Source organism: Gymnoscopelus microlampas, assembly GCF_963454915.1.
Source record: "Gymnoscopelus microlampas genome assembly, chromosome: 3".
Taxonomy (NCBI): domain Eukaryota; kingdom Metazoa; phylum Chordata; class Actinopteri; order Myctophiformes; family Myctophidae; genus Gymnoscopelus; species Gymnoscopelus microlampas.
In genome coordinates this window covers 42,082,395-42,104,739 of record NC_139940.1, presented here as the reverse complement: position 1 = coordinate 42,104,739, position 22,345 = coordinate 42,082,395, and the positions used below count along the sequence as shown (strand labels likewise).

Here is a 22,345-nt window from a genome sequence, read left to right as displayed (position 1 = left end):
TATATTCATAGGGTAAATAAAAGGTAAAACATAAAAACGAGTCAAGCCACTGTCGTGTGTGTGTGTGTGTGTGTGTGTGTGTGTGTGTGTGTGTGTGTGTGTGTGTGTGTGTGTGTGTGTGTGTGTGTGTGTGTGTGTGTGTGTGTGTGTGTGTGTGTGTGTGACTGTGTGTGTGATCCTCTATAAGACACAACCCTCCTGGAACCAACAGGAACGCAATTCAGTTCTGACGGTCAACAGATGGCAACTCATCGCCCTTCTCACACAACTCACACTGCCCACTGTGCCCACACAGGGTGGGTGCTACTCGGTAATTCGCTTCCATGCCCAGGGTGCTTCCTCCAGTCTATACAGCAGTGGTTCTGAGACGTTTTTACTTGCAAAGAACCCCCGTAACTCTGAGCGTATACAAATGGAACCAAATGGAGCCTTATTCATTTGGTTCCACTTCTAGTGGTACCTGTAGTGGCGCTATAGAGTAACGTAGACCTTTAAAGGTTCATTTTACAACCCCCTCAAGGAATCCTGAGGGTCCCTGGACCCCCACTTTGACAGACCCACGGAACCACATCCGACAGACTGAGACTCACCCTCTCAGCTGTCATTATGTGGCTCCGGTGCCGCGTAGCCCTGGCTGCTCGGGCACCAAACTGTACTTACGCACTTTGAAGATGATTTGCATTCAGCTCAATGACTAATGCTACTGCTTTAGGTTGAGTAATGAAGTGTCACATGAATCAAAGAGCATGTGGGAGAGACGTGTGACTCCTCCTGCCTTCATCTCTTTGTGCCAGCTCAACATCGTCTCATTTCACAGTCAAGAGGGGAAGGAAGACACAAGCGCCAGCAAGTGATTTCATGATTAGGGGGAGCCGCTGAGGTCAACTTGCTAAAAAATCATATCATAATATTACGATGGAGGGGGGTTAATGTGTCGGAATAAATGAAACCAGACAAATTCAGACCACAACTACACAGAAGTATAATTGTTAGATAGATAGGCCAGTATTACAGGGGATTATAAACAGTGATTCATAGGCAAGTCATTATACGGCACAGAGTTTTCATGCATCCGCATACGATAAAATAATGTAGCCACCTCTGTAATTAAAGTGTTCTGTATGATGACAGCGTTACATAGCGAAGAGGATAAGATCAACCATCAAACAGAATAGGCTTCAGACAGGTCAAATCCCCAGGACGCCATAAGAGCAAAGCTGCTGCTTCAGAGATGGGTTCCTGGCATTGCCAATGATAAGCAAATACGTATTCAAAACAATATCTCAAAGGAATATTAATAAGAGAGACCGCACAACTGTGGTGTCTCTTAAAACATCATGTACTTCTGTACATGATGTTTTAAGCTCTGATAATATATGTTATTCCTGTGACTTTGTAACTTTGTAACTCAGATTCAGACTGACGAGTGTCAGTTGTTGCTGTTTGTTTGTACAGTTATATTGTATGTTGTTTTTTTGTTTATGTTTGGTTTCGTTTGGACCCCAGGAAGACTATAGCGACTGCGGCAGCGAAAGTGAATGGGGATCTAAATAAAGAATAAAGAAAATATGCATTTATTCATGGCTTAATCGCCACACTTAACTCAAGCACTGGACGGTGAATGCAAGTACTGTATAAAGGATGAATTCCCATGACTTTTGATACTTGAAACAGTAATAGAGGAAAATGAGTTGCCATTCTGTGTAATATACAGTGGGTGACCATTGACTTTGTCGTTTTTTTTCATTCTTCTCATGCGTTTCATGCAGGGCATGTATGATTTCCACTCTGTGCCACTAGGGGCAGCAGCGGTCTACTGCCTACAGCTGCCTACAGCCCACAGCAGACAGCAAGAATATATTTGTTACTAGTATACTGTATATCCTCTCCAAACTGTACATACATTACTTTACACTTTTGTATTATGTTTTGACACTTGCTTTGGAAAATGTAAACGTATGTTTTATCATGCCAATAGCTCATTTGAATAGCAAAATTGTTTGTTTTGGGGTTTTTAGGCACTGTTTTTCCTAGAAAGACAGAGAAAGATCCTGTCTGTTGCTTACAGTACAAGATGTGACATTTATATTAAGCAAAATATTAAGCAAATAAAGTTAGATAGCATGATGCTGCGCTTAACATTAGTTTAATTTTAACGTCTTAATTGATAAAACGAGACGGGAAAATAAACGTATTTTTTTCTCTTGCCAATAGCTCATTTGAATTGACAAATTGTATTTCTGTGGTGGTGGTTCAGTGGCACTATATATATATATATATATATATATATATTTAATATGTACTGGGGTCATACGTTCTGTGCTTTCTGTGTGTGCACTTATGCCGTGTGTCTCTTTCTTTGAGCGGGGGGGGGGTCTATCAAGGCAGGCTATTTGTTCAGATGCAATTTCAGCGTGGCTATTAAATAGGCAAAAAAAAAGCTGATCTACAAGCTCACAAAGAGTCGCGATGCAACTCTATTTTCTAACATTTTAGTCTATTTTTGGCAGAGAGAGAGAGAGAGAGAGAGAGAGAGAGAGAGAGAGAGATAGAGAGAGAGAGAGAGAGAGAGAGAGAGAGAGAGAGAGAGAGAGAGAGAGAGAGAGAGAGAGAGAGAGAATTAATATAATATAGGCCTACTATATATACTTTAGGTACTCGTAACAGAGTAGGCTACTTCTACATTGCTATTTTTACTTAAGTAAACTGCAAACCAAAAAACTCTTCAACGACATGTGCTCCTTGTCCAGTCTATTCATCGCTAAACCGGTTATGTTAATTATCTCTCTCTCTCTCTATACAAAGACAAAGTCTCTTTTTTTATCCAGATGCGCTCTCTCTCTCTCTGTACAAAGACAAGGTCTCTCAGAGAGAGAGAGAGAGAGAGAGAGAGAGAGAGAGATGCATCAAAGTAGGGGTTCTCAATTTTTTTCAGGCCATGACCCCCCAAAATAACCATATTGGGGACCCCCATTTTGCGTGTGCGGCTTTCATCATCAATTTAAAAATAAAGATGATCGGATCATCTGTGAAGCATTTTATGAACATTGAACCTCATAATAACATCACTCCGTTCGCGACTGCATACAGAACGTGTGTCGGCTCTGATGTTTATTAGACAGCATGGACCTCCGCTCATGGACCTCCGCCCAGGTCCTGGAATCCAGAGCCTTATGTCAAGACTTGGCTGCGAGCACATCGCACGGCAGAAAGCACAAAAACCAAAGTGGCACAGCCTGTCATGTCAGATAACCCCGACCCATTTTGGCAGTTTTTATAAGACAGGGGTTATTGGCGTCTTTTTGGTTTGTTTTATTTTATTTCCTCGTTTATACTTATTTCCTCCTCAATATTGTTTAAGAATTAATGTGCTATCCATGACATGCTGTCACCAACCAGTTCACTGTCTGTTATTTAATGATGATCGAATATTGGCTAAATGTTTACAATTTCTGCGGTCCAAACAATGAAAAGCACTAAGAAAAGGCAAGTGAGTCTCTCTTTAATTAAGCATGATGAGCCATGTGTTTTCCACAAAACAATTGAATATCATTGAATATAATTGCACCCTTGTCATACTACTATGTTATTATAGCTTTCAGTTGGCCACCACAGGCACAGACAGTGCGTTTTAGCGCTGCGCGGCCTGGCGCAGCGCAGCGGAGTGGTTGCGTGCGGGGGGTCGGGGGGCTTTCGTGGGAGGGGGGGACGGGTGGATCAGAGCTTAACCCTAAAACCGAAATAAAGTAACAACAAAAAAACTCCAATCCGCTCAAGAACCGCGCTCCCCCACTTCCAAAATTAGCACTAGCCTACAACACTGGCCCAGTCTCTTGCCAAACCGGTTATGTTAATGAAATGCAGCCTATTCCAAATAAGCCAAGTGAGGAACTCTGCTATCAGGTTCCCCCTCCCCCTACAGTACCTCTGTAGGCCTATCTCTTCTATCAAAGTATTTGTTCAGATACAAATTCAGAGCGGCCAATTTTGATATTTTTAATGCGCCTACATGAAGTTAGATGGGCAGAAATGGTGTAGGCCAGTGGTTTTCAACCTTATTCCCATCAGGACCCCCAAATTGACACATATTAGCCCAGGGACCCCTATTTGAAAGATATGCCAGGGACTCAACCATTTAGATTTCTTGGGCGTCCCAATCTACACTGTATCATCATCATCAGTGTTCATTTAACTCTGAGAGTGTACAAATGGAACCAAATGGACCCTGACGGGTCCATTTGGTTCCATTTGTACATTAAGAGTTACAGACACATAAGGGTCAATTTGGTTGCTAACTATTAATTTGGCTGGGGACCCCCTGGAACCCCCTCAAGGACCACTGGTGGTCCCCGGACCACTGGTTGAAAACCTCTGGTGTAGGCTATTTTCAACTGTTAATGGGTTTTTCTTTCTTCACAAATGAATTCTACTTTGTTGTAACAGTGTCCCATAAAAGTAGTGAAAATAGCCGATCTACAAGCTCACAAAGTGTTGCATCATGATTTGAATTCCGACTGAAAACGCCACCCTTGCGTCTCCGTGTGTACAACCAAATACGCATCTTTCCTGCACCGATGACGCTTGGGGCTTTTACAGCGCTGCTCCTACACTACCACCGTCAGCAACAAGTGGACATGGAGTAAATGTACTTAGTTACTTTCCGCTTAGTTACTTTCACGTGCATATAAATGAGCCACGCGGTCTTATAAGAATGAAAACAAACGCCTCGCTGTTGGCCATGGATCACATGACGGTCGTCTGTTACGGTCATGGATGAACTCAAAATGTTACTTGAGTTCAATCAAAGTAAAAGTACAAAAGTATTGGCAAATACACTTAAAGTACTGAAATGTTTGAAAATAGCTGATCTACAAGCTCACAATGCGTCGCAATGCGTTGTGAGCTTGTAGATCAGCCATTTTCAAATAGACTATGTGAAATAGGGCAAATAATGTATGTTTTATAATGTAATGATTTATATCTGCAAAGTAACTAGTAACTAAAGCGTTCAAATAATGGTAGTGGAGTAAAAGTACAATATGTTCCTCTGAGATGTAGTGGAGTAGAAGTAAAAGTAAAAATAACAAGTCAACATGTTCATAGCGTGGGATTCGAACCCGGGTCGTAAAATCACCAAACTTCAGTTATAACCGCTACACTAACTGCACTATTACATTTATAGAGGAAAGAGGTAGAATCCTACTATACAGAAATTGATGCGAGAAAAAAAAAACATATAAGACGTCTGTCTGTCTGTCTCTCTCCACGGACTTTTGAGACAGACAAACAGACAAACAGACAGACAGACAGACAGACAGAAACCAATGTGTGTCTGAACATTTCTAAAATGACAGAGATGCGTTCCTGACTGCCCGACGCTGAACAGAAAACCCAATTTAAACGCTCTAAGCACACGTAATTATTGCTAGTTATTATTATTATTATTAATAATAATATAAGACATCTATCTGTCTGTCTGTCTGTCTGTCTGTCTGTCTGTCTGTCTGTCTGTCTGTCTGTCTGTCTGTCTGTCTGTCTGTCTGTCTGTCTGTCTCTCTGTCACAAAAAAAGTGACTCCAAAGCGGCACCTTGTGGTAGTATTTGGAACTTAAATTTACTGCAAAGCGGGTGAGGCAAATGAGTGAAGTGATTCTCTTATGAAAAGCGACAAAGTCAATGGTCACCCACTGTAGGCTGGCTAGCTTTCAAGGTTTAATACATCCAGAACACATCCAGAATATAAAAACTGCAGTTCCAAAGCAATGTGCAGACTGGGTGACTGCACTTATTGAAGTCTTCACCTTTTCTGAAAACATTTCCTTAAGTGGCAAAACTTATATAAGTTTACTTCTGTAATAGAAGTAAAAGTAAAACTACATTGTCCCTTCATTTACCTATTCAAATGTGGGGAAATGTTCAGTAAATCTACACACACACACACACACACACACACACACACACACACACACACACACACACACACACACACACACACACACACACACACACACCATGCGTGCATTGAAAAGGTACCTGTATTATGTTACAGTACTACCCAACAGTTATGCGCAGGGAGCCCCCAATGGCACAAAACAAAACAAACAGTAGTGCTTGCCTTTTCACACCAACTAGTGTGTGTGTTCAGTAGAACATCGCTAATATACACACAGTCTGCAAAATTCAGCATGGAGTTGTTCCGTCAGCGCTTTCTCTGCTACACACCTCTGAGTTATTCCTCCCTGATGGACCATAGGCGTTTAGTACTGAACGTCTGCTTCTGAGAGTTTTGCTTTGTGTAGGTCCAGTGGGTGTAGAGGTGAGCGTGCGTGCGTGCGTGCGCGCGCGCGCGCGCGCGCGCGTGTGTGTGTGTGTGTGTGTACGTGTGTGTGTGTGTGAGGGATAGACAGAGCAGCAAAGGAGGACAGATAACAAATAGCAGTGATAAACTGTGTACTTGAGTCTAAAAAACAAATTTCTAAAAATAAAAAAAAACATGTTGCTATATACAAGGCAACATCTACAATGACACAGATGTTTTCCCAGATTGAAGGGTATAAGAACGTATAGGCTTTCCAGGTCTAAATGGGATAAGAGAGAGAGAGAGATGTTACGTAGTGTGGTAAGAAAGTGAGAAAGTATGAGAAAAAAAAGAGACAAAGAAAAAGGGGAGAGGGAAAGTGGAAACTATGGAGAAATAGACATTAAATAACTTGGCAACAGTTCAATGGCAAAGGCAAGTCTTGGCCACTTAAAAGGCCGGTGAACACGTTTTAACTCTGATGTCAGCGGATCAGTGGACCTCTAACAAAAGTGAGTGGGAAGAGGTTGTCGTTGCATCACAACATGACCCGAAGAGCTGCTCGGCAGTGTCTGCTTTTCGTACACAGACACAGCATACGCAATTAGCTTTTAATGAAGCTAGCCTAGCAAGTGAGACGTGACTCTCATCCCAAGTCCTCATCAAGTAGTGTCGGCCAGTAATAAGTCGCTAAGTGACATAACCGAGACATCATTTGCACGGGGGTTGACGGTCGATGTGTTCCCATGGAAACGTATTAAGATTGAGAACATTTTTTAGGTAATTCTCGTAACAACGTGCACTTTGTCTGTATCCAAGGCTAGCTAGCATACCCGGCAACACAAACGAGACATGATTGGCATTAAATGCCAATCATGTCTCGTTTTATATAACTGGGGAGGGGGGGGGGATTTATATCACCACTCTGTAGAGAGCTGCATTGCACTGTTTCACAACGTCTACCTGACTGCGTTTTAAACCGTTCGAAACATGTTGAAACGGATTAAATACGTATTACTGAACTTTAAGCAGAAGGTGGTTTGAATAACAACCATCACACCAGACCCAATGCTGCAAAGCTCACAGCACATTGCAGAGAAGGACAGACAACAAAGAACAAAAGCAGGAGGATAATCCAAGACCAGAGGCAAAGGCCTGTTAGAGGAGTCAGCAGACACAATATACAGTCACCTTCACTCCCTGAATGACTGACCATGACCAAACCTGGACAATAAAATAGGCCATTATTGGTTTGTTGTTTTGTTAACATTTGCATGGATGTAAATAAAGCATTAAACATAATGCTGGGCTTTTGCTTTTAGTGTTTCTAGTTCCATCATCCAGGTGTGGTCTTGTCCCCAGTGCAGTAGATAATAGAGTCCACACCAGCAATGGAAGGAGTCCACACCAGCTATGAAAGGAGTCCACACCAGCTATGAAAGGAGTCCACACCAGCTATGAAAGGAGTCCACACCAGCTATGAAAGGAGTCCACACCAGCTATGAAAGGAGTCCACACCAGCTATGAAAGGAGTCCACACCAGCTATGAAAGGAGTCCACACCAGCTATGAAAGGGCCAGAGCATAGCAGCTAGGCCGCCAGTCAGGAGTACACTACTTTAGCGGAATACGTTCCTTTCTAAATGGATATACCTGTGAGTTTATGAACAATCATCCTCCAACTGAAGCTGCCCTGTAGGGAACCACAAGCCATCACATCATAATTATTGCTAATTGTTGAAGCGGCGATTATATGCATGTTCCTGCAGCTGAGGTCAGTGGCCAGGTGTTCGTAAACTCACCACGTGTACAACAGTACACAGGTATGGTGCATTAGAAACGTGTAATATTCCATCAAAGTGGAGGTATGTGGAGGTATGATTTTAGAATACACAATAAAGTCCTCAGTGTTTAATCTAGCCATGTGCAACCCTTACAGGTCCATTTGGTTACATTTGTACAACGGAAGATTAACACTGAGGATTTGACAGTGCATGTGTCCACACCAGACCAACCTGTCTCAGAGGGTTGCATGTGGGTTCCATCATCAGACAGAGAGCCATTGAGCCCTGGTTGCTGGTCCTCCCATGTCACCTCTATACGTGCACACCATAAAGTTATGCATGGGCTCACACGCACACGCACATACACACGCGCAGCACGTGTGTGCGCGCGCGCGCACACACACACACACACACACACACACACACACACACACACACACACACACACACACACACACACACACACACACACACACACACACACACACACACACACACACACACACACACACACAATCATGTATGAGGACACACATACGCAGAATGCACACGCATGCACAGTTGTTCACAGCAACATAACAAGCACAAAGATGCACACGCACGCACACACACACGCACACACACACACACACACACGCACCACTACAAGGTTCCAAAAACCTTGATTTATCCGCATTTCTAATATTAAATCCTCTACTAAAGACACAAAACAACACACCTGCGATTTTTTTTTCTTCCTTTGCCATAATGAAAAAATGCAGGTTTTACATTTAATCACTGTACACTGTTCCTTCACAGTGGAAAACAGATGTTTGCCATTTCAGCACTCCTCTTGTGGACAGCTCCCTATCAAATATTGTGAACTTTGCTCCATCTACTGGCCAATTGAGGTAACAGTCAGTCAGGGTTGGTAAAAAGGGTTATGCGCAGCACAGTTAATAGTATGAACTGTGCTGTTAACAGTGCAGACCTGATAACACTCCCGAATTTAGCAGGACACTCAAAGAATGTTTACCCTTTCTGCTGCTGTACTCCTGAATTGTAATTTCTGAAAATATCCAGATTTTCGGCCCTAACCCAGAAGCAAAGTGAGCATGCACAATGTGTGTGCCTGATATGCAGGCCGGGCCATTAATGTTAATTTGCGCTGTTTGTACACTAGATTTATCAGTTGCTGCATTAACTATTAATACAGCAAAGAGAATTATGTGCAAAATCTAGTGTAAGTCCGGCATAATTGTTACTGTGATGTAAAACAGGAGAGCAAATTTCATTCCTAATATTTGACAAACAATTGGCGAGGATCTCTTAACCATAGTCACAAGAGATTCTTAAGAACACACAGCCTACATACAGTACATGTACTGTAGGAGCATGGGGGGTGGAGGGGTCCAATAGTCCATGTCTGACCCAAATGATTGGCATTGCCACAATGACAATGGAGAGCTCTATCATTATCAACCACAGTGGGATGGGGGAAATTAACGTCCAGATTACGTCTAGACGTCTAGATTATAAGGGAGCTGAGGCTGTGCATGGCCTGGGGTGGGACAGCATATATATATATATATATATATATATATACTGTATACACGAGAGATCACTCCCTCAGACAGCATCGGCTTGAGCCCCATCTCAGCACTCTAATTCACTCACTTTAATTTAACCACACAGGAATGAGCACGCTCATCATATAGAATAAAAAGTGTGCAGGGAGAGGCGGACATTGACTGCACCGGCTTCTCAAGGTCAAAATGGACCCTTACGGGTCTGAGTGTGCAAATGGACCCATTTGTACCCTCTAAGTAAGAGATGCAGACCCACAAGGGTCCGTTTGGACCGCTGGTGGTCCCTGGACCAGACCTTGAGAACCCTTGTCCTACTGCATATAAAGGAAGAAACCTCATGCGTGTAGACCGTGGGTCTACGACTGTAGAACACCGCAACCAGCAAAAAGATCACACTATAGTCACACCGGACGACTTGCCTTTTCTCCCATTTACAGGTGGACCTTGTGCTTTTTCCTCACTGTCTGCTGGGAGGGGGGAGACAGATGGACGTTTATGATTCATTCACAAATCGCATTAATATGCAAATGTGCGTGTGTGTAGTGTACTACACAAACAAGATACACACCCACACCCACACGGATGCAACTAAACCCAGCAGCTCACAGAAACCTTTGTGTAAAACCTTTGTTTCAAAATAACTGCTAGGAATCTCATGGACTAAACGGTGTAACAGTTGAGAATCACTTAATAGTGAGTTGAATTGAGGCTCATGTTCAAATCGTTAAAATCAGATAAAAAAAAAGTAAAAAGTCACCTGCACGTATACTGTACCCATATGGACCCTATAATGACAGAATACATACAGCCTCAAAAGAGAAAGAGTTTGGCATCTGGAGGCAGCCTGGTACACACACACACACACAATCTGCTGATGAATGCAGTTCTACAGCCATCAGGATGTCGAGTAACAGAACACAAGCCTTTACACACCGAGCAGAGCGCTCACATGACACAAACACGCCACACGGACAGATGGGAGAGAAGGAAGTGGAAGCCACAGGAAGCGTCAATATCTGCCAAACCCGGGCCTGGCCCAGTCATTCAGAACAACTCATGAATGTACTGCACATGAACACACATCTGACTCCAGTCCAGAGAGCCTCCAAACCTCCAGGACACACAGTTTATGGTTGAACGGGTTTCAGTTTCAATTGTGAATGAACGCAGAACGTGTACACAGTAAAATCTTCAATGTTAATCTAACTCCAAGTTCCAATGGTTGGAATTTGCGGTAGTGGTGGCCTAAAGGGTTCAGGTTTGATTAGGAATAATCACCACTCAACCCTTCCCTCAACTCCTCTGAAGTGCCCTTGAGCAAGGCACTGAACCCCCAACTGCTACAGTGGAGCTGCTGTTGTACTGGGCAGGTTTTAATGGGTGTGTCTGTGTATTTGTACACAGACCCTTGGTAAATAAAAGGTAAAGGTACAGGTACGGTGTATTAGAAACTAATAATATTCCATCAAAGTGAAGTATGATGGAATAATTCTGCACAATACTTGATAATACAGTTTCACTGTAGATAATACAGTTTTACTGTGTACCTTTTCTGGAGTGAGAACGAACAAACACAAGATACAGTGAAGGTTGCACACAGATTGCTGGCTGGCATTCCCATAAATAGCTGATAGGCCAGGCTCAAAGTCTTCTCCCTGCGGTAACACACACACACACACACACACACACACACACACACACACACACACACACACACCTGCTGGACTATTCTCAGATGGAGGGTCAACGGCCGCGAGCCCCGAGCCCGTTCCCTCTAAGGAATGGATGCAGACATGTGCAGACAGATAGCAAACAAGTTGATCATTAGGGCATTAGGCACACGTCACACGTTATGGCTGGAGTTCAAAGCACAGAAGAGAGGGAAGATATCAAGCATTTGGGATTTAACTATATTTATCAGCGCTTGAAATCAGCGAGGGGCAATAACGGATAACTGAGATCCTGCAGGACGATAAGTGAAGAGAACTCTCGCACGCACACGCACACGCACACACACACACACACACACACACACACACACACACACACACACACACACACACACACACACACACACACACACAGAGAGTTGCATTACGTAAGCTCAGTGATACAAAGGGAGGGCGCTTCAGCTCAGGGTCAGTTGAATACCTCCCCCCACTGTCCACACGTTGCCACTACCCCGTGAAACACACCGACACAGTGTAGAGGTGACATGCTAAAGTCAAGGAGACAGGGAGAGAGAGAGAGAGAGAGAGAGAGAGAGAGAGAGAGAGAGAGAGAGATCGAGAGAGAGACAGAAAAAAAAAGGGGCCAGGGATCAGTGTTGCCAGATTCTGTGAGAGAAACAAGCAATAAGGTCTAGGAAAACCAGCCCAAAAGAAGCAACTATGGGCCACACGAGCACTTTAACAAATACATCAGCTGTTGAAAATAGCCGATCTACAAGCTCACAACGCATCGCATCGCGACGCGTTGTGAGCTTGTAGATCGGCTATTTTTCAAATAAAATCTTGCGGGGAAATTATAATAAGCAGATCTGGCAACCCTGCCAGGGATAGGGGGGGAAAAGGAAAGACAAAGAGAGGGATAAAGAGATAGAGACCGGGAAAGAGCTTAAAGAGGGATAAAAAGATGGGGATGATAAGTAAAAGGGGTGGGATTGAGAGGGATTGAGAAAGAGAGAGAAAGAGATAGAGAGAGAGAGAGAGGTTGGGGCTAGATCAGTGATTCTCAACCTTCTTCATTTCAAGGACCCCCAGTTTGATATGCATTAGGCCACGGACCCCCATTTCATACGTTTTTTTTCCCTTTCTCTTTTCTTATTTATTCTCTGGGATCCCAATCTATACACTGTAGAGTCCTCAGTGTTCATTTAACTCTGAGAGTGTACAAATGGAACCCGAAAGGACCCGTAACACTCTCAGAGTTACAGACCCATGTGGGTCCATTTGGACCGCTGGTGGGTTTAGATTTAGAAGCAGCAAAATGTGGACTGTAATTGCTTTTGTACTGTATATAAAACATTTTAATAAAGGCCTTGCACGGGACCATTTTTTACACATTGGGTGGATTCTACTGTGCCAGCTGCACGCGGCTCAGACTCAAAGTAGAGCATCATGAGCTCTGACAGTGATGAAAGACTTCTAGCAGTGAGCAGACAAGTTCTACGCCATCGCATGGCCCCCAGCCCCCCCCCCCCCCCCCCCTCTTCCACTTTCTCGCTCTCCTGGCCACTCCTTCCAATCACCACAAAGCTAATCCTTTCTTTCTTTCTTTCTTTACATATTTTTTCAAAATGTTTCAAAAATAGCAGATATACAAGCTCATAGCGCGGCACTCGGTGCCGCGCTATGAGCTTGTATATCTGCTATTTTTTAATAGCTAAAGAATTCTAAAATGACACAGATGCGTTCCAGGTCTCAATGAAGGGGTTATACTGAAAGTGATATTTTTTGGTTAAAACAGAACGCTTTTTGTTAAAAAAAAAGTGTTTGTTCAGTAACAGGAGAGCTGCTCTTTAATAAACAGAAAATACATTTTCAGGTGGGTTGCCAGTTTCAGCCAATCAGGAGAGAGTACCGATGTATCGCCTTCAATTTGATATTATTTCATATCCTGAAAAAGCATTTTCAGTTTAGAGCTGGAGAGAACAAACACTATAAAGAACTATACTTGTTTTAACAATAAAATATCACTTACTGCACCTTTTAAAGTGGGACTAAGGATCAAACGGGAGATACACATTAATTACAATACATTAATTCATTGCCCTGAAGGCGTAGGAGGTCCAATCTACTGTGTGCAAATGTTTGTTTAAAACAAAGAGTTTACACTGTATGCATAAGAGCATTGGGCAAAGCTCTGAGGCCACCACTGTCTGTATTCATACTGAAACAAATATAAACATATATTTACATTATTCCAATGGTGTAAAAAAATCCAAAGTCTTGACGTGAACTCATTCTACCAACGCGTCCCGCACTTAAATGATCTTATATAGACCAAAATGATCTTGACAAAACAAACAATCATTTCAGGAGAAAACAGCAGTATACAGCTCACAGTACAGACACAGGGGAGGTAACATTAAAGAGAGGAAACTGGTACATGTAGGTGGCCAGTGACTTTAACCAGTTTCACTTTCAAAACCTTTGCATCATGCATGTCACACAAACAGAATCCAGCACACAAAACAAATGGTTCTGATAATGTGGATTATGGAAGTTACAGTAAATGGTGGATTTGTGGATAGGACTCTATATGAACAAACTTGTTAAATCAACAAAACACATCGCATTGTGTGACATGCATGATGCAAAGGTTTTGAAAGTGAAACTGGTCAAAGTCACTGGCCACCTACTGTAGTTACAATCAACAGTCAAATCCACCAGAACGACTAATACTACAGTAACCATGACGTACAAGTAGGAGGACACAGGACTTCTAGACTGCACGTTACACACAGATAGGGGTGCAACAGTTCAATCCAACTGAATCGATTCTAAACTAATAATCAATAACCAATCCCTATTTTGGCCTTCAAAATCATTTAAAGCGAATAAATATAAAACAATTGTATTTTTGATTGATCATTGATGTAGAATGAGCAAAAATATATATTTAAAAAACACGCCTCTCGATTATTTGATTAATGGAAAAAGTTATCAAGAGAATAATAATAATAATACTAATCGGTAGTTGCAGCCCTATACACAGAAACACGCTGCAACGGAGAGGGGGTTCAGGGAGTGTGGATGTTAGCTTTATAGGCTCCCACTGAACCCAACGGGCCTAGCTCCGTTGCAGACAGGTTTGAGCCTTTCAGAGTAAGGGACGGGTCAACCCGGTACTCCCATATCTGAGGAAACTAAACCCACAACGTTCAAGTACAGACCTTCGCAAGGCTCTGTTCCCTCGTCTCCATCTTCTGAGAGAGATAAATGGGGGGAGAGGAACCGAGTAGAGGTGTTACGAAATGGATAGCAAAAAGGTCAACAAAACAAAAGACAACATTAAGGGCCGTTCACACTAAAGCACTATAACTATAACGATAACTAGAAACTATATCGTTCACCATTGTCTGAGTTATAGTTGAGGTGTTAGAACGATTTTTAAAACTGTATATTTTTCAGTGCGTCACTATAGTTGTAATGCTTGGTGCGTGAACGAACGGACATGAACTGTCATTTTTCACTGAGCAAGGTTACAATATCATGTAAGCCTTTTCCAGGAGACACCCTGGTCACAATGAAACGTTGTTGTGACAAAGAACAAACAAGCGAAACAACCTCACACGTTCAATGATATGACCCCATATAAAGCCTATTATTGAACGACAGAATGAACCAGTCAGACCTTCCCATTTAGGCAGAGCAACTGACCAGGGGGGTCGGAAACAGCAACTGGGGGCAAACTCGATTTCTTGGTCAGGGATATGAGCCGTATCTCATTATAAGATCAAGTAACAGAAACATACCGCTGCACTGAAATACGCTTCGTAGACAGGTCTGGCTTCAAAACAACAGAGGGAGGTCCTCAATCAAACACATAGCTTTTTTAAGTCACTCTACATATATGGACACATCAACTGGAAAAATATAAAGCGCAGTGTTTTTTGTTAAAAAAAAATTAAATGGGATGACTTACTTCTCCCCTTCTCTGGTGGCGGAAGCTGTGGTAGTTGTCGAGATCGTCTGCTGGACGTAGGGGTTCCGGCGGGGCTGGTTTGGACCGATCCACTACGAGGATGGGCCCTGTAGGACATAGAGCAGTGTGAACCCAGTGAGAATTACATCAGGAGAGTTGTGAATGTGAATGCAGGTCTCCGGGTCTTGACGCACCCGCATCCCAGAGTACGATATAAACCAAAGCACCTTTTCAGGATGATGGTTTAATTAAAGAAACTAGGGCTGCAATGGTTAATCGAACTAATTCATTGAATCGATTATAAAGGATAATCAATAATTGAATACATTAATCGATTAATAATATTTTTTTATTTTATTTGTAACTTTATATTTGAAAATAATCGATCTAAAAGCTCACAACGTGTCACGATGAGATGCGTTGTGTGCTTGTAGATTTTTTAGGGTTATTTTCACTATTTTTGCACGACGCTGTTGTGCAATGAAGTATAAAATAACGCTTAAGTGCTTAATTGATTTGTTGATATATAAACAAAACACTCTTCTCGATTGAATAATCGCTAAGAAGATCATCAATAGTTGCAGCCCTGAAAGAAACATTGATTTAAAATGAGGAAATAAAAAGCAGGTAGAGTTGCTGTGATCAGGGGACTATAATTGCTCAATAATGTGTGACATTATCCACTCGTCTAGGGATTGGATGATAAGGGGAATGGTGATAAACCACAGACTGAGAGAGGATTATGTCAGTTATTCATACTGTATGTCGGTTCACATACTGTATGTGTAATCGTGCAATCATTGTCATGCTCAGCGGGAGCTGCTCTTATGATTTAGGATCAGAGGAATACTGCAGCACTGGTAGATCCATTAGATCTATAGGTATTCATATTGGTAATCTATAGACCCACTATAGTGCTGTATATAAAATGTATATAAAATAAAATGTACTCATTTAAATTCACATTCAGTAGTTTCACAGGCTTTGAGTTGAGCATGTGCTGCCTGGTGAGCGTTGTGTGTGTTTAACACTGTTCACACGTAGCTGCATTTTGCAATATGCATATGGGTGCAGACACACACATTAAAGCATGTGTTAGCAAAAGTGTGACATTGTTCACCTGATTTAAAGGTGATTATGGAATGAGACCCTACTGACTTCAAGTCTGGTATAATTCATCATCTCCAAATGAATTATATAAACATTGAACAAAAAGTTCAGAAATGTGTGTTTGTTTGGTAGATTATGTCTCTGTTGAAACAAGGTTATTTGGCGATAACAAGCTTTCGAAAACAGTATAAAAGTTATTGACAAGAAGCATTGTTACAACAGAGACATACAGTAATCTACCAAAAGTGTACAATGCACATTAGCGATGGTATTTGGCACATGACATGGGCAACATCAACTGTAGGGTACTGATCTGCAACAAGAGATGTGAGATGTCAGTCGCATGTACTGTACAGTCCACCCATCATGTACTGTACAGTCCACCCATCATGTACTGTACAGTCCACCCATCATGTACTGTACAGTCCACCCATCATGTACTGTACAGTCCACCCATCATGTACTGTACAGTCCACCCATCATGTACTGTACATGTACTGTACAGTCCACCCATCATGTACTGTACAGTCCACCCATCAAGCTGCACAGAGAAAGGACTTCAATGCGGAGACAACAGACCAGTGTGACCATGCGTTCGAACGGCCTCCAAAAGGGAGTTCAACTCAAATAAAACAAAAGAAAAAACAAATTCACATCACAGGAGAAAAATGCATTATTAGGTAATGTTAGTATTGAAATAAAAAAACTAAAATCACAAAACAAACACATAACACAGAACATGACACAAATTGTCAGCCCCATCGCCGCTATACTCAATACAGTGCATGAGCAGCGTGTGCCAAAGAAAAAGAAAAGAACAACAAGGGGAAAATAAAAATAAAAACAGGTTAGTGCTGTTGTATCTACAGCATCAGGATTTCGTGCTTGGAACATGATGGGGGGAAAAGAAAATATGGCACCGGTACTTTTGGGGACACAGAAAATAAAAGTGGTAAGCTTGCTGGGTGGTTGGGTGGAGTGGTTGTTGTTAGGAGGCGCGTGCGGCGAGGTGAGGGGAGGTGGGGTGAGTTTGGGGTGAGTTTGGGGTAGAGCAGGGTAGAGGGTGATGGGTGGTGGTAGAGTGAGTGGGTGGTAGTGTTTCTCCTTCATTGTGTGGATTAGTCCAGTTTGATGGTCAGGAGGGTGAAGGGGGGTGGGGTGCGGGGGGTGTTATAGTAGCTGTGAGCTACTATAGCTCACAGCTATAGCCGCTGCGGCGGCGTACAGTAGCTGATCTGGGGGTCACACCTCGTCGGGGCAGGCGAGGGAGGGGCAGACCTCCCGGACGGTAGAGACGGCATAGACCTCATGATCGACGAGTCTTGGGGACGTTCGGTGGAGCGCGACCGGGAGGCGGGCCGCTCTATTGTGGGCCGCTGGTCTGCCGAACGGGACCTGCTGTGATACTCGTGTCTATCCATGGCTCCGTGGTTCCTATGGAGGTTATTGAGAAGATAAGGCAAGGTGCTCAGTGTGGGCACCCAACAATGGGTGGTGGGATGCATTGGAGGCTATTATGATCACAAGGGGGGCCGGATATAGGTCCCGGATGGTACTAATTTATATGTGGGGCCCTTGTGGTGCGCTGGCCATCAGAGGCGTGTCGACGGAATCCTCAGGGCTCCTCAGAGCTTGTTAGGAATGTATTGTTTGGTGATGGGTGAGTGTGTACATACAATAACCAATATAACAATGCTCAAATGTCTGCCTCCTCCTCGCCATGGAGTGTTACGGTGAAATCTGTGACCTGCCGAAATGTGTGACCATCTTGTGGACATAACTGTCAATGTCTGAGCCATTATATACGTGGCCTAAATGACGGTCACATATTTCGGAAGGTCACCGATGTCACTGTAACACTGGAGAACGGAGGAGGTGAGGAGGCATACATATGAGCTATTCGGAATTAGACTACTCGAGCAGGGTAAACATAGGGTCGGTTGTAGCCGATCTACAAGCTATTGTGAGATTGTATATTGGCTATTTTCACTGCTTTTTAAATAGGGCTTATAGGGGATTAATACACTGAAAAGGTTTGGGAAGCTATGCACTAGAGAGAAATGCAGTGTGACGCTATGTGAAAGTGGTGTTTTAAAGTATATTTGGCCGATTCAATTGAATTGTTTGAAGCAGATCTTGTCGTCCTAGAAGGCTGTTAAAAGATAAATAAAAAATGAAGTGGATGAGGTTTCTCAAGAATTGAAGTTGACTTAATATCGACCTAGTGTGCATCATATGAAAGAATTTGGCATGAAAAAGGGCATTTTACACAAACTGTATAAAGGCACTGCAGGAAATACATCAGAATAAGCAGTACTATTCATATCAGCCCACTTGATACTGAATATATATATACATATATATATACATACTGTATATCTCAGGAGATGTGATCATACAGAGGTGCAAAGCATGCATACAGTATGATTAAATACAATATATATTTGCTATAAATAGTTCAAATACTGCATTGTTGGACAATAATCAATGAGAAGATTGCATACACTAAACAAGACATAATCCATCAAACTTACTGGTTTATATACAGTACATTATAGCCACTCACTGCCTTAATTAATTTCTATTGTTGTCAGGATAAAGATCATCATGTTTGATAGAATAAATTCCATTTTGTCATCCTATTTTACTATAGAACAGTGGTTCTCAAAATGGTCCCCCAAATGAATATATATTTGGCGCAGATCCCCATCTGAAAATATGGTGCCACCCCATCCAAGATTTGCATTTTTCCCACATTTTTCCTTCAAGAATAATTTGAAAACAGCAGATCTACAAGCTCACAACGTGTCGCACAGCACCACGTTGTGAGCTTGTAGATCGTCTATTTTCAAATAGCCGATGTAGCTTACTGTATTTAGTAATAAAGCGGTTAAACTGATTGTGATGCTATATTAAGAAATGTTGCTGGGGACCACCTGGAACCCCCTCAAGGACCCCTGGGGGGGCGGGCCCCCCACTTTGAGAACCGCTGCATTACACTATAGAAAACACAACAACCGATCAAATGAAATACAGCAGAAAAGTGAGCGCACAATAACTTAAAAGTGACGTCTAACTCTGTCAGGGCATATTAGACACTAAAAGATGTCTTTGAACTGCTCAGATTTGTCACTCTGTGACTAAATGTACGGGATCGGGGACTGACTGCAGACAAGCCTCTGGGAAAGACTTTGGGAAGGTCAGTCCAGTGTTTGTAAATTTGAATGTAGAATTGTGTGAACCAGGTGGCTCTTATGACAGTCTTGTAGTGTCTAAAAGCAGGGTGAACAATTGCTAGTTAAACATCTGTCCAGTAGAGGAGGTACTTCCTTTAATATCCCAGCCAATGGTACAGTGGTAGTGGTAGAAGAAGTACTCAGATATTTCACTTAACCACTTAACCCATTCAATCCAAATCTTTGAAAATATATTTTTTTACATCTAACATTTGAAAAATATTTTGTTCCGGGGAGGGACCCCCAGAGGCAAAGATTTGAGTTACAAATGTTTGCTTTAAAAATATATATATTCAAGGATTTGCAAAAAAAAACACGATTTAAAAGAAATAGCAGATCTGCAAGCTCACAGCACGGCACTCGATATATCAATATTCAAATACTCAGTACAGTATATTTTGGAAGTTTTGCCCTATACTTACAGTACACCAAATTAAATTTTGATTTAGTTTTAGTCATATTTTATTCATCTGAAATGTTTTAGTTTTTGTCTAGTTTTAGTCAACTAAATATGATAAGGTTATAGTCGACTAAATCTACAGTTGATTTAGTCGACTAAAATGTATTTTGGCGGTGCCTTAATGGCGTCATAATGGCTGATTTTACACTTGGTTACATGTTGAAAATGTAACCAAGTGTTACAAAATGTAACCAAGTGTTACATAGCAGATCTACAAGCTCGCTGCGACGCGTTGTGAGCTTGTAGATCTGCTATTTTCAGAGCACAACACCCGACACCAAAAATGACTTGTCTTTTAGTTCTACTGGATCTCATTTTAGTCTAGTTTTTATTTGTTGATGAAATTGTCTTAGTTTTAGTCACCATAGCTTGGTTTTTATTTAGTTTTTATCTAGTTTTCGTCAGTGAAAAAAGGTAGTCGACAAACATTTTTCGTCATAGTTTTAGTCGACGAAATCAACACTGGTTGTAGTGGAGTAAAAAATATTTGCCTCTTTTCTCTTTTTGCAATGTCCTGTCATTTTTTTGTCTTATGACCTTGGGGGGAGGGTTGGGGATTGGGGGAACAAGTTGTCATATATACGACTATTTACCTGTATCTTGTGTGTAAAAATGAAAAATAAAAACAAAGTGTTCAAAAAAAAAATATATATATATATATTTGCCTCTGAGATTGAAAAAACGGTCACTTCACACAGGGTTTCATCAGTCACTGAACTTAAGCAGCCTCAACCTTTCCTTCGCTGCTTTTTATTTAGTATTCTTTATTATTACGATCATGTACGGCGATGATCATCATCATAATCATTAGTGGGCTCCCATCCCGAGGTCATTACAGTCAGCGGATTTATGGCTAAGAACAGTGCAGGTAATGTCTGTTATGAATCACACATCTCATTAGGCGTAGTGGTGTGATGGATAAAGGGACACGGCCAGGTCGCTAAATTCTCCCACTATTGAGTGTGAGCTTGCAGATCTGCTATTTTAGAAAGATTTTGACACCTTCTAAAACGGAACATTCTGCATAATGAGTACTTTTACTTTTGGTACTTTTAAGTGCATTTTGATGGCAATACTTTTGTACTTTGACTCAAGTAAACTTTTGAATACAGGAGAGTATTTCTACATTGCGGTATTGCTACTTTTTACTCAAGTAAAAAAGTCTGAGTACTTCTTCCGCCGTTCTGCTTGTGGTTCACCGACATTGCACAGTTGCACTGTATATTCTCGTGAGATTTACGTCAAGCACAAACTATGGGTGTCCTTGTTGCCTTGCGGTGTCTGTGGTGACATGCTGCAGGTTACTGTATGTCCCAGACAGAGAGACACTCTGGGGAGATGCATTTAAACAACACAACAAGTCAGAAAAAAATAATCAAGCCTTGGGGAGACTCTACTCTGACCCAAACTAAGAGTTGCCAAGGGCTTCAAACTCCACCAGCATTCACTCTGTCCTTTCTGCACTTCCACACACTTTCCACTGTCCACAGGCCTTTTATTGTCTCTTCTCTGCCCACGTTTCTCTCCTCCTTTCTCCCTCTCTCTCTGTCAATCCGTTTAAGCAGAATCTGCTCCTTGGCAAGGTTTTTATAGTTACTAAACTAAAACTAACAAAATAACAAAAACTAGAATTGACAAAGCAAAAAACAGCAACTAACTTAAACTATATTATGTGTTTACAAAACTAAAACAATAGAGAAAAAAATCCTTAGTTTTAGTCTTTGTCAATAGCAAATATTTTTCTTAAAAAAAACGTCAAAATGTGTTGCTGTGTGTTGCGAGCGTGTAGATGCATATTTTCACAATCTTTCTGAGCTTTGTGAATCTCGCCCCTGACTACCCATATTGCAATAAAAAAACTGAAAACTGAAACTAACTGAAACTAACACTAAAACCAATAAAACTCAACTTTAACGTTAAGTCAAAAAAAAGTTTAAAAGTAATTTAATAAAGGTATATGACTGCAATTTCAGCAAATATCTCATTTAAACTGAAATGAAAAAGACAAAAAGAATAAAAAACGCTGGACTGCTATATCAAAACTCAGCATAAGAGAGTGAGGTCAAAGAGAGAGCTAAAGAGACAGGGAGACAATGAAAGACAAGCACAAACAGACAGAGTGAAACAGAGAGAGAGAGAGAGAGTGGAACCAGGGTTGACCGTAGGGAAACTTTGTGACACTTTAATAAAGTCAGTCAGGCTCTCAGGCTGCATTCCAAGGACTTTTTTACTCCACAGACA

The 22,345-nt window shown here is 41.8% G+C and overlaps 1 protein-coding gene across 5 annotated transcripts in view; it reads right to left on the bottom strand.

Annotated features, from left to right (window-relative positions):
- The window catches only part of rims2a (regulating synaptic membrane exocytosis 2a), a gene marked incomplete at both ends in the record, with an annotated part of 253,903 nt that overhangs the window by 53,209 nt on the left and 178,349 nt on the right, over positions 1–22,345 (bottom strand). For 3 of the 5 annotated variants that reach the window (XM_084053429.1, XM_084053431.1, XM_084053432.1), the window contains 2 exons: positions 15,299–15,405; positions 17,657–17,842. In XM_084053429.1, the coding sequence (XP_083909555.1) occupies positions 15,299–15,405; positions 17,657–17,842 (293 nt within the window). Of the gene's footprint in view, positions 1–14,546; positions 14,580–15,298; positions 15,406–17,656; positions 17,843–22,345 lie in introns of all 5 variants that reach the window. The other 2 variants (XM_084053428.1, XM_084053430.1) reach the window with 1 other exon arrangement.